Source organism: Microplitis mediator, chromosome 7, assembly GCF_029852145.1.
Source record: "Microplitis mediator isolate UGA2020A chromosome 7, iyMicMedi2.1, whole genome shotgun sequence".
NCBI lineage: Eukaryota > Metazoa > Arthropoda > Insecta > Hymenoptera > Braconidae > Microplitis > Microplitis mediator.
In genome coordinates, this window is record NC_079975.1 from 20,180,665 (window position 1) to 20,193,193 (window position 12,529).

Sequence of the window (12,529 nt, forward strand, 5' to 3'; positions counted from 1 at the left end):
TTATCATAATATTGGAATACCGGGAAAAAAGTTGAGATCGAATCAGATTTAATTTTTCCAAAAGGAAAAAAAATTTTTTGCGACTCATCTTGCCCCTGTATTTTAAATTTATGAATAAAGTTTGTGGGACCCATTTTGCCCCCGCCTTTTTATATGTATTTTGTTGGTCTACAATTTAGACCGACATAAATTTTCAAAAGAACGCGGGATTCCAACTAACTTCTGAATTTGATAAAGAAAATATATATGGAAGTAAATTGGTCATACTGTTATCAGTTCCGCAGATGTTAATATACATGATTAAACGTGTAAACATTATGAAAAAAAGCACGTGTACGTAGTACTGATTTTATTTGACTCTTTACGGACGACCGATACTAAAGCGTGACGACAACCAGGCGGAAATAACGAGAGCAAAGTAACAGAGTGGTAAATGCGAATGCAAATTGAAGTTAAATAACCGAGTGCACACCGACAAAGAAATTTATTTATGCTAATACTTATTTTCATATTTATTTCGTTTAACATTAATTTTATTAAAGGTGTTATTATTTTTTTTTTGCTAATCATTGAAACAAAAGAAAAAAAAATCATAATGAGAATTTGAAATTCCCGAGGTAAAAATCAACGCAACGTCTTAATGATGTGACCTCTTGCACATTTATTGATTGTTAAATATTCATAAATAAATATGTACTTATATGTTTTATCTTGTATTAATAAAAACAATTTTATTGAACGAAAATTTTACCACGCGTGGGTAATTTTATTTTTTATATCATCTATTTATTTGTTATCAATAAAATTTAAACTTCGTCGTAGCCGCGTCGGCTAACGAGGAATCTTTGACGCATTGACGTCTTTAATTTTTAATTTTGTCGCTAAGCTACACAGTGCCCAGACTTGATTACCTCAAGTAAGTTGTTATGAGCAGACTTTAAATTTATTCGACAGTCACTAATATTTTCTTACTAAAAATTTAACGATCAAGCGAGCCCGCCGAAGGCGGGCGAAGCTCGATCGCAATTATACGTAGCGTCTCGTTCGAAGATGATTAAATAATTGATTACCTGTAGTACTGTTAGTACGTGTCAACTACACAACGTTTAGAGTTTAAATTCAAATGCTTTTTCGCGCCAGTAGCCCTCAGCGCCTGGCGCGCACCCTAGCAGTCTCATATTTTTTAGAGTCTTTTTCTCTTTTTTTTTTTTTTTTTTTTTTATTTTTGACCTATGTAAAGTTATCCCGCCTTTCGCTAGATGATTACTGGGCCTATCTTTTTCCTTTCGGGCTTAAAATCTCTATCGGGAGGGTAGTAATCATCTTCGAACGAGACGCTACGTATAATTGCGATCGAGCTTCGCCCGCCTTCGGCGGGCTCGCTTGATCGTTAAATTATACTAAGCGTCTCGTTCTCGATGATTAAATAATTGATTACCTGTAGAAGTTTAGAGTTAGTGATAACTTTATTGTCAAAATTACACATTCTTTACTTTTTATCGGCTACTGTAAGTGCAAAACTCTCGCTAGAGCTTTGAATCGGCCGATTGTAGAAATTGGCGAAAACCGTGGACTTGGATGACCACCCTGCGGTTCTTCTAATAGTGTCCACATCTACTCCCCTTTTATGTGCCTTCGACACGGATGCATGCTTAACGCTGTAGGCGGTGAAAATCTCTGTATCAACTCCTGCTTTTGCAATAAGTGCCTTTATCCAGTGCCCAATCGTCTGAGCGCCAGCTGGTTTATGTGGTTTTACTGTCCCAATAAACAGTCGATCCGAGTTGGTTCTTAATTCTTTAGTACGCTCTAAGTAGTATAATATGATAGATGCTACACAAATGTTCTTCCTCTTCTTGAAGAATGGAATCGATAATACAGGTTGTTCTTTGCCCGGCTTTGAGGTCTTAATTAAATCAGGTATCTTAATTTTTAATCCAGAAACAGTCTTAGTGATATTTTCGGTTTTTATCAAGGACAACGTTTGCATTCTATGTGCCGTGATGAGAATAAGGAGTGTCACTGCCACCTCTGATAATTCCTTCAATTTTAAGTTGTCTAAGTTTCCCAATTTTTCAATATATGTCAGGACCTGGTCTGTATCCCAGGTATCGGAGTACTTCGGTCGCGATGGTCTCTTCTTGAATGTCCCCCGGATGAACCTCGATAATAAGGAGTCCTTTGAGAGGTTGTTCCTAGAAATCAAGGAAATAGCAGCCCGCATAGAGTTAAGAGTGCCATGCTTCGCCCCTTCATTAAACTGCGCTGTAAGAAACTTGATGACCTCCGTACTCTGGGGATTAAAGGCATCGATATTCCTTGCTTGAGTAAAAACTAGCCATTTCTTCAATGTTCCCTCATACTGCTTAATCGTTGACTCTGACAAAGAACTGAGCATGATGTCTATTGATTCCTCTCCGATGCCCTTGGTGACAAAGGCCTGCCGGATAATTTGCCGACCACTAGTGACAACTTGTTCGCTAGGGGGTGACACTCCTGCCTAGAAGGAGATAATAATAAGAATAATGAAGGCTTGAAAATCAAAGGAGGTTCGCAGAGTAGAGAAGTGAATAACGGGTACCATGGTTGCGCTGGCCAAAAGGGAGCAACTACGATACCTGATGCTTCATCGTTGATTATTTTCCTCAAGGTTGGTAAAATTAGGGCAAAGGGTGGGAAAGCATAAAAATATTCGTTTCTCCAAGAAACCGTAAACGCGTCTACTGATTCTGCATCTGGATCTGGATAACGCGAATAGAATCTTACGCACTTCCTGTTAATACGCGATGCAAAGAGATCAATCGAAGGCAAACCAAAGGTGTCCAATACGGTTCGGAAGGCTTCCCTGGATAATTCCCACTCGGTGTCCAGGTTTTCCACTCTGGAAGCGGCATCTGCTTCTACATTCAGCTTCGATGGAATATATGTTGCCCTTGGCCAAATTCCTCTTAATTGACACCATTGCCAAATCTCTCTAGCTAGATCTGATAACTTTGGATGCCTAATTCCGCCAGCTTTATTGACGTAAGCGATCGCTGTTGTATTATCTATACGAAGAAGGACTTCGCGGTCGCGTAACTCGTGAGCAAAACATTTAAGCGCGAAGAAAGCTGCGTAAAGTTCCAGATAATTAATGTGGTGCTTCTGATCCTCTGGATTCCAAAAACCCCTTGTAACAACACCTCCAGCTTCCGCTCCCCAGCCTGTCCTTGAAGCATCCGAAGTTATCACTATGCTATATTTGTGAGACTTTATTCTGCTGTTAGCGCTCATTATATTATCTCTCCACCATTGAAGATCCTCCAAAACGCCCGCATTTATTGTCATAAAACCCTCAAAGTCATTATTATTCAACGTAAGAGCTAACCACTTAGCTCTTTCTAATCTTTTGCAATATGCTCTGCCATACTCTACGCCTGGAATACATGCTACCAGTACCCCAATTAACTGAGCTATAAATCTGATCCTGAACCGTTTTTTCAACCCTATGGAATCTAGTAGCTTCCTAATATATACCCTCTTCTCCATTGTCGGTTCTACACAATATTTCTCTGAGTCTAAGATAAAACCTAGGTATTTACACCTTCTATTAGGAGTCGTCGTACTCTTACGATAGTTAATGATAAAACCAAGCTCCTCTAAGAGGCCTATCGTATTCTGTACATTATTCTTACAAGCTTCGTAATCTTTGCCTACGCATAGAAAATCATCCAGATATACTACCGATAAAAAACCTTTTGACCTAAGTTTATTAACCACCGGTTTCATTATTTTTGTAAAAGTATGAGGGCTAGAACACAAGCCAAAAGGAAGACACATGAATTGATAAAGCTGGCCTTTGAACCTGAATCTAAGGTATTTTCTAGAGGATCTTTTTACCCGGATCAGGAAATACGCATCCTCCAAGTCTAGGTTAGCCATGAACGCGCCCTTATCAATGAGATCTCTAGCGGATCTCAGGTCCTCCATTTTGAAGTGATATGTCTCAATAAACTCATTTAATTGCTTTAGATTAATAATGAAACGATCCGACCCATCTGCTTTTGGTACTAGGAAATACGACGATATAAACTGACTCTCGATGTCTAAGCAAGGCTCGATAGCCCCCTTTTGCAGAAGTTTACCGATAGCTTGCTGGACCCTTAATTCATCACCCGGAGACCTTACAGGTTCACTGGGTTCCACAAATTGTATAGGTTGGGACTTAAAGGGAATACCATAACCTTTGAGACAATCAAAGATGAATTTATCATCCGAAACACCTTCCCAACTCTCTGTGAAGAGACTGAGTCTGCCTGCTAATTTATTTACCTCTTGTTGTTCTTCCACAACAATCTCCGCTACTTCCTGTTCTTCTCTGAGCTGGGCTTCAGTGAAGTCTTCGCCATCCCTGTCGTGGATCTCGGTTTGTACCTCGTGTTCGAGAAGAATCTCCTCTGCTGATAGTTGCCCACCTGCCTGAACTTCGCAGGTGGGCCTCTCAAGTTTCCCTGAGACGCAGTCCTGAATGCCTGTTTCTTGACAACTGGTTTGTCAGAAGGTTTTAAAGATGCAGCCGCTTTAACGATGGCTTTTGCATCCTTAACCTGGTCATTGAGTTTCTGACCGTAAAGCCATTCATCTGGGATACTAGCCTCTAGCGTAGCCTTTATGTCCTTATCCAGAGTCGGAGTAATAAATGATTTTCTCGCTATTGACTGTTGGTGGAAAACATCACTTAAGATTTTTCCCGTGTCCCAGAGATATTTCATCAGAGTAATTTGATCAATCTCCTCTGATGAGTTATCTGACAGCATCGATATGGCTGAGCTTAACGATGATAGCGCTGATCCTACACAATTTTGCGTATCAGTAAAGTGAGCATCACGTTTTTTGGCGATCTCAGTCAAGTGACGCTGAATTTCAAGGTTAACCTTGGGTGCTTCAGTTCGGAATTCTCCATCTCTAACATATTTTTTAAGTAGAGCTTTCTTAACCTCTTCAGTTAAGCCCTTTGACATCCAAGTCTCCCACCATTTTTTCAGGCTGTCATTTACCTTGACTGAGGTATTCGTGTTTGAAACCTCTTCCCCAAGTACTTCACGAAGTTCATCGTCCAAGTCATGCTCATCCTCTACTAAAAACTCTTCCGGAACTTCTCCGTCTTCCAAAACCCCTACGTCTTCCTTCCGGGAATCGTCGGCTACTGCCGTACTGGTCAATGTCTCAGTACCCTTATTGGGTTCTATACTTTCCTTGTTGGAAATACTGGCCTCCACTGTAATAAAAGATAAGGCCACATAAACAAAAAAGGAAGAGAAAAAAAAAAAAAATTTTTTTTTTTTTTTTTTTTATAATGATGGTTCCATGCTAGATTTTCTCTCTTTATCTTTTTTTTTTTTTTTTTTTGTATTTCGTGTGGAAATAATGCTTTAGAAAAGTAAAAAATCAAACTTTCTGTCCATAGAGGATCAGGTTATGTTCGTGTGGAAATAACCTGTGTGAAACTTCGTGTGGAAGAGACACACCAACCATATACCCTTGCAAATATTTTTTTTTTTTTTTTTTTTTTTAAATGTCCTCACCTCTATTCTGCTCTGCAGTTTCTTTAACTGTAGCCTGCAACTCTTGTTGCGCTTTTACCAGATCTTGGACGCTCTTGGCGATGGCCTCGATTTGGCATTGTAAATCTTTTTTAGATATCTTGGGGGATCTACTTTCCACTGAATTTGATCGGGAACGTTTCTTGGATTTCCCCATTATTAAAAATCCAATCTTTTGATGATGTAATAAAAAATTATCAAGTTTTTTATTACAAAAAATTTTAACCCACGTCCGTTGTTGTTGACACAACAAAACAATATATGAGACTGCTAGGGTGCGCGCCAGGCGCTGAGGGCTACTGGCGCGAAAAAGCATTTGAATTTAAACTCTAAACGTTGTGTAGTTGACACGTACTAACAGTACTACAGGTAATCAATTATTTAATCATCGAGAACGAGACGCTTAGTATAATCAAAAGTATAAGTTTTTAAATAATATCTAATTGAATTTTATTTGTCTTTGCATCATTGCAAGCATTAACTATATCCAATAGGGTGTTTCATATTTAGGTGGTATTTTTTTTATTCCTGTCCTACCTGAAAAACTAACAATTTATAGAACAAAAAAAAATATTCCCGCTTGAAAAAAAATTTCAAGTCAATTAGGGGCTTAGCTCATCGAAAAATTCGGTTTCCCATTTAAATAACAAAGGGAAAAAAAATTTTTTTTAGTTTGGAATTTTTTACGTCGGCAATGACTTATTGTACGAACAAGCCCAGCATACATTTTTGTCGGGAATTTAACGCTCTACAAAAAAAGTATCTTATCATTTTTTGATAAATCCATCTATTCAAAAGTTATTGCATCTCGATCAAGTTAAAGTAAATTTCGAAATCTTTTTACTTTTCCGGCGAAACTATCGAACTTATCATAAAATGCCGTAGAATCTTTTTTGTAGGCAATTTTGTTTTCTACAAATTATCTCTGATGAATTTCTTTTCGATTCTGCATTGTTTTCTAGTTATTTCCATTTTAATGCCAAGCTCTTAAAATCGATCAGAACACTATTTTTTTAGGAGCTAGGCATTAAAATGGAAATAACTAGAAAACAATGCAGAATCGAAAAGAAATTCATCAGAGATAATTTGTAGAAAACAAAATTGCCTACAAAAAAGATTCTACGGCATTTTATGATAAGTTCGATAGTTTCGCCGGAAAAGTAAAAAGATTTCGAAATTTACTTTAACTTGATCGAGATGCAATAACTTTTGAATAGATGGATTTATCAAAAAATGATAAGATACTTTTTTTGTAGAGCGTTAAATTTCCGACAAAAATCAATGCTGGGCTTATTCGCACAATGAATCATTGCCGAGGGGAAAAATTCCCAACTAAAAAAAATTTTTTTTTATGTTATTCAAACGGGAAATCGCATTTTTCGATGCACTAACCCCCTAATTGGCTTAGAATTTTTTTGCAAGCGGGATTATTTTTTTTGTACTATAAATTGTTAGTTTTTCAGGTAGGACAGAAAAAAAAAATATCGCCTAAATATGAAACACCCTAATATCCATATTGTTACGATAAATTCGAACCTGGAATCTCCTTCCGAAAGATCATCGGAAAGTTACAAAATAAATTAATTAACGCTTTAAAAATTTTCCATCAAAACACACAAACAGAAACATTTTTTTTAAAATGTCAAAGTAGCTTCCTAGGACCTCAAAAGGTCGACATTTGGTCAAAACTCGTTTTTTTAAAATTGGGTTGAAAACAATAACTTGCTGAATTATGAAAAATTTTCAACTTTCTTATCGGGAAATAAAAAATTTTTATTGCAACTCAAAAAATATTAAATTCTATTTTTGCACACCTCAAGCACGAAAACGCTGAGCGTGCTTTATGATCGCTCTTTATTTTTATTAAAATTTTTTTATTGCACGATAATGTTTTCTTTATTTACCTAGAGTATGACGAACAATTTTCAGGGACAAATTTTATGGAATATTTTTTTTATTTTATATAAACCAATGTACTTTTACTGATACCCAGTATTAATTAAACATCATATTCGTTGAGAGTAATTACTCAAAAGACACGTTAATTACTTCTATTCATTAATTACCGATGGTAGAAAATTTAATTGTCAAATTAACGTGTTTATATTCTCATAAAAGTTTCAATTTTTCATGCTCGCTAGCAGTAATTTTTTATTAATTAATCAAATGGACCGAGTAATAATTTTTCACATTGGTTCTAATTTTGGGTTTTTTCAATGAATATCAATCACGAGCCAGGTAAATTATTCTTATCTATGGAATAGTTCTATAAAAATTCGCTTCCAGTCTTCGAGACAAAAAAAGTTTATTAGTGAATGCAAAAAAAAAACCCGAACTGCAAATGTACTTTAAATTCGCACGCTAAATAATATCGATAATGACGTGAAAATTACATTGCTTCATAAACATGTTAATTCCTTCTGTTCATTAATTACCAATAGAACAAAACTTTATCGTCAAATCGACGTCCTTTCATATCCTATTTATTTTTCATGTACATCTAATACTGTGTCAATTATCTTGCATACAATTTTTCATAAATCATCTGATTAATTAATTTTCAAAAATAAACATTAATTATACATCAATATCATAACACCTGTAAAAACATATGTATAACAATAAATATTTTCTTATACTATACTTGCCATGTTGTTCATTTTCACATAAATGCTCTTCTTTTCTTCATAAATACAACTATAAACATTATCTATTCTTCAGTTGTTATCATTTCACAATTTAATTGCTTATAAGTGAGATAACCTGGACATTGGGACGTTACTAATGTGCTATAAAATTTTTAGTATATTAGTCAGCTACTTGCTGCGTGTTGATCACTTGTTCTGACTGTTGTTTAAAATCGTGTCTTGTCTACTCTATAATTACCAGTAAAAGTTCTATTATCAATTGCAAGCATCACTCGACAAAATGTTCATCAAGCATAATCTATTTGAATCAATATCGGTGTTTTTGATACTGCAAGTCTCGCTTATCATTGTTATTGCTGATGAAGTCGAGGAAGACTGGCATCAATTTGACGTCAATTCACAAGATGCCAAGCAATTGACCCAAAACGCTCGTAATGAATATTCGTACGTCCACAATGATAGCAATGAGCTTGCCGTTGCGGAAATTATCAGTGCGTTTTACAAATTAACATCAGATTCAGCAGTTCATTATCATATCGAAGCTAAATTCGGTGAAACCGATTGTCCAAAGGGCTATTATGCTGACACATGCAAGCTACTTGAAGAAGGGGTTGTTAAGAAATGTGACATTTCTGTCTATCATCCTTATCATGCAAGCCGTTATACTACAGTCGAGTGCAGTCTATCTGAAAATTGATCTTTTTTTATTCATAAGTCAGCTAATGAATTTATTTCTCAATGTATCTGTTGTAAAAGTGTATGACATTGCTCTAGCTGTCACTAATTTTGAATAAAAGTTGAATATACCATAAACTAATTACTAATTGTTATTAAATTTAAAGTACACTGAAAAAAAAAACTTTTATAATTGCTGTATATTCTTGTAACGAGAAATTATTATATTAAGATTCTTAATCTCATATATTTTTGGTGCAAAATTTTTTTAACGTTTCAATCAAAATCATTTTGCTGATCGAAGAGACCCCGATCTTCTTCTGTCAAGAAAATGATTCTCTGTTAGACATGAAATTAATAATGCACTTATTTATATCGATTTATTACTCGAGAAAATATTGTTATTATAAAAAATTTTTTTTTCTCAGTATATAAATAAAACAAATTCCCTTTATCTTTAGTTGGAAAATTTTAATGCTTATGGAAAAATATTTTTTTAGATTCCGTTGGAATTTAAAATAAAAAATGTCTTCTATAAAACTAGATACTGGGTATGAATTAAAAACTTATGATTAAATTTTTAATTATTCAACCGGTTTAAAAATCTGATGAAAGTTTGCATACATGTCCGATCGCCCAGAAAAATTTTAGACCTAAAAAAATTGCTGTCTATATTTTTAAAAAAAATTTGATCAGTGTAAACGTTTTAATTTTTATTAAAAAATCAATTGTCGGATTGACAAAAATTTTTACATTTTTGTAATAGACAAATTTTAAAATCTTGATACCGAGTCATTTTATAAATTACGATGATTAATAGTTATATAAAAATATAATCTTTTATAACTTAGTATTGCGTATTTTCAATAATAATTGTTTTTGAAAAATCAAACTTATCAACAATCAATTATTATGATTCATCAAATGCGCAGTGACGTCCCTAAATTTTTTCTCAAATATAGATAAAAAAATTATCATTCGTCATATTTTTTTAAAAAACAATACAATTTTTTTAAAACTTCTTCAGTAAAAAATATCGATATCTGATAATAAATTTTGACAGCAGACTTATTTTTAAAAATTTATTTTTGATAAATCACGTAATTTCTATATATTTTCTTTTACCTCATTGGTTAATTGTCAATTAAAAAAATCACGAGATAACAATTTAATTAATTATTTTTAAAATAAAGATATCGTTGGAAATTTAATACGCTATTTTTAAAAAAGTAAAGATAATTTTTTTTTCTTCAATTTGACAGCATTAAGACGATTATATACATTTGATAAATGTGTCTCGTCTATATGGTATAGAAATTATGTATTGATAAAGTGAGCAATAAGTCTAATTAAATTAAACGACATTTACAATTGAATAACGTTTGCTCTGGAAAGCGAGATATTTAATTAAATAGTTTACGGCAAATGGGTGAAGACATCGTTATCGTAAACACGCAATAACTATTTTTTAATCAATTAACCCTCGGGTGTTTTTCAGGGTCACGAACTCGTCAACAGAGTTTGCCGTTGTTTCGCAATCTCAATAACACCAGACTGGTGTCTTTGTTGAGATTTTCTTTGTATGATACACATTTACTCTAATAATTATGTCAATAAATAAATAAATTTATTATTATTATGGAAAAAAGAAATCTGGTGACATTACAAAATATCTGTTCTTTTAATATTTCAAAAATTCAATTCAATTTTCAAAAGACGTCAATAATTTTTAGTAATTAAATATTCACTCGAGATCATTAGTATCAAATTATTGTCAATTTTTCCAAAATTTCGTTCGATTTGAAACCCTGAGAAGAAATAATTTGGATCTACGATCTTAAATTTTAAATAGATCGCGGGATCTTAGATGATTTCGGCAGATGGTCAATGATTTTCGATCTATGATGATCTTTAAAGATTTCCAGTGATCTCGAATCTTGGACGATTTCAAATCTATGGTAATCTAAAAAAATCTCTATTGATCTTAAGAAGAAATCTTTAATGATTTAACAATAATATCAATGATCTATTGTGATTTATGAAGATCTACGCAGATCGACAAGTCATGATCATCAATCTTTCTAATCATGGCTATAGAGGTCACCGGTGATCGACGATTTCCGTCAATTTTCATAGATCTCGAAAAAAAAAACCTGGCAACTATGAGATCTATCTAGATCTCCGTAGATCTGCTAGAAGTATCATAGATCTAATTTTTTTTTCTAGGCAGGAATATACATTTTTTTTCATTCATAAAATTTGTTTGGAAAAAAAACATTATCATGATATTCTTAAATGTTTACACGATTTATTACAATTTATCTTAAAAAATAATTTTAAATCCTAAGCTGCGGATTACATTAACTAGTTTCTCAAAGATATTTTGAGAAAAAAATTTAAATTGTCGAGTATTTAAACTCTTGAGTTATACTAATTATAAAATTTGCTGATAGTTGATAAATTAATTTACCATAAGTATCAAATGTATTTATAATATATGTATGAGAACAAGTTTATGAACGATGGTAATATTTCATGAGATCAATTAATTATGACAATTGTACCCGCGGCATTACTTAAAATGATATTTGTCTGCATTGAGATTACACTTTCTTAGATTATTTATGCGAAATAAATTATTTGCAAAATAAAAATAAATTTTCGTAATTAACGGTCTATAAATTTAGCCGTCATCTCTCTTTCTCTCTCTCTCTCTTTCTCTGTATAAAAGTATACATATATAAATCTAAAAAAATCGGCAATATAATAAATAAAATTAGAAAACGCAGAAATAAAAAAATCCCAAAACACAAATTATAATTTAATATATTAGAAATATCTGCACTTAATTACAATATTATACAGATAAACACTACCCTGTCATGAGGATTAAAATGCCGTATATAAAAAAAGTAAATATATAAAAACGACAAGTGTGCGGCTATCTTTCAGTAGAACCCTTTTTATAATTGATTTCTCGAGCCAAAAGTCAGCAGGAGCCTGTCCTGTTTATATTCTCTTCATTTTTAATTTCTCATACTATTATTTTTTTTAAAAACCATCATCTCAATGTGCTGAGAGAAGCCACCAATGATGAGAGCTATTTTATATACATACATATATGTATATATATTTTTTTTTGTTAATAAAAAATACGTCAGTAACTGTCATATGGTTTTCTACACTTAAATTTCTGTTAAAAATTTTTTTAATAATAAAAAGATCTCGTCTATTTGATCGGCAAAAAAAAATTTTCAGATGAATTATTTTTTTAAATTAAATTTTTAATTAACTTTTATAATTAAACGAAAGTTGGAACATTTATGTGATACAATAAAATTTTTTTTCTCACATATATTTATATATATGTATATTTCCAAGGATTCTTGACATATTATTATTATTTTATTTTTTTTTTTTTTTTTTTTTTTTTTAGGGAAAAAAAATTGAAACAAAGATTAAATTGTCTATATTGGAAAGTATCCAACACAAATTTAAAATTTATCATTAATCTTAAATTAAACTAGCAATCAGTTCATTGTCAGACATATTAAGCTCAAGTAAAATAATATATTTAACAACTGTAACCCAAACAATTTAAACTTTCCAAATTAACAATTTAGT

At 32.8% G+C, this 12,529-nt stretch overlaps 3 protein-coding genes across 6 annotated transcripts in view; 2 read left to right on the plus strand and 1 right to left on the minus strand.

Moving 5' to 3' along the window:
• The window catches only part of LOC130672445 (A disintegrin and metalloproteinase with thrombospondin motifs 20-like), a 197,967-nt gene that overhangs the window by 67,199 nt on the left and 118,239 nt on the right, over positions 1–12,529 (plus strand). The window lies entirely within an intron of this gene.
• LOC130672451 (uncharacterized) lies at positions 2,378–5,817 on the minus strand. Its single transcript, XM_057477051.1, has 3 exons — positions 5,565–5,817; positions 4,312–5,257; positions 2,378–2,500 (listed from the first exon to the last, which is right to left on the minus strand). The coding sequence occupies exons 1-2, from the start codon at positions 5,737–5,739 to the stop codon at positions 4,341–4,343; spliced, it is 1,092 nt and encodes a 363-aa protein (XP_057333034.1). The 5' UTR covers positions 5,740–5,817; the 3' UTR covers positions 2,378–2,500; positions 4,312–4,340.
• On the plus strand, positions 8,461–9,047 carry LOC130672454 (uncharacterized). Its single transcript, XM_057477054.1, has one exon. The coding sequence runs from the start codon at positions 8,511–8,513 to the stop codon at positions 8,925–8,927; it is 417 nt and encodes a 138-aa protein (XP_057333037.1). The 5' UTR covers positions 8,461–8,510; the 3' UTR covers positions 8,928–9,047.

Excerpts from the sequence above, each read along its gene's own strand:
- LOC130672451 (XM_057477051.1), bottom strand. The coding sequence starts at position 5,739 with ATGGGGAAATCCAAGAAACGTTCCCGATCAAATTCAGTGGAAAGTAGA. Across the intron at positions 5,258-5,564 it reads AACTGCAGAGCAGAATAGAG|TGGAGGCCAGTATTTCCAAC; the intron begins GTGAGGACATTT and ends CTTTTATTACAG.
- LOC130672454 (XM_057477054.1), top strand. The coding sequence starts at position 8,511 with ATGTTCATCAAGCATAATCTATTTGAATCAATATCGGTGTTTTTGATA.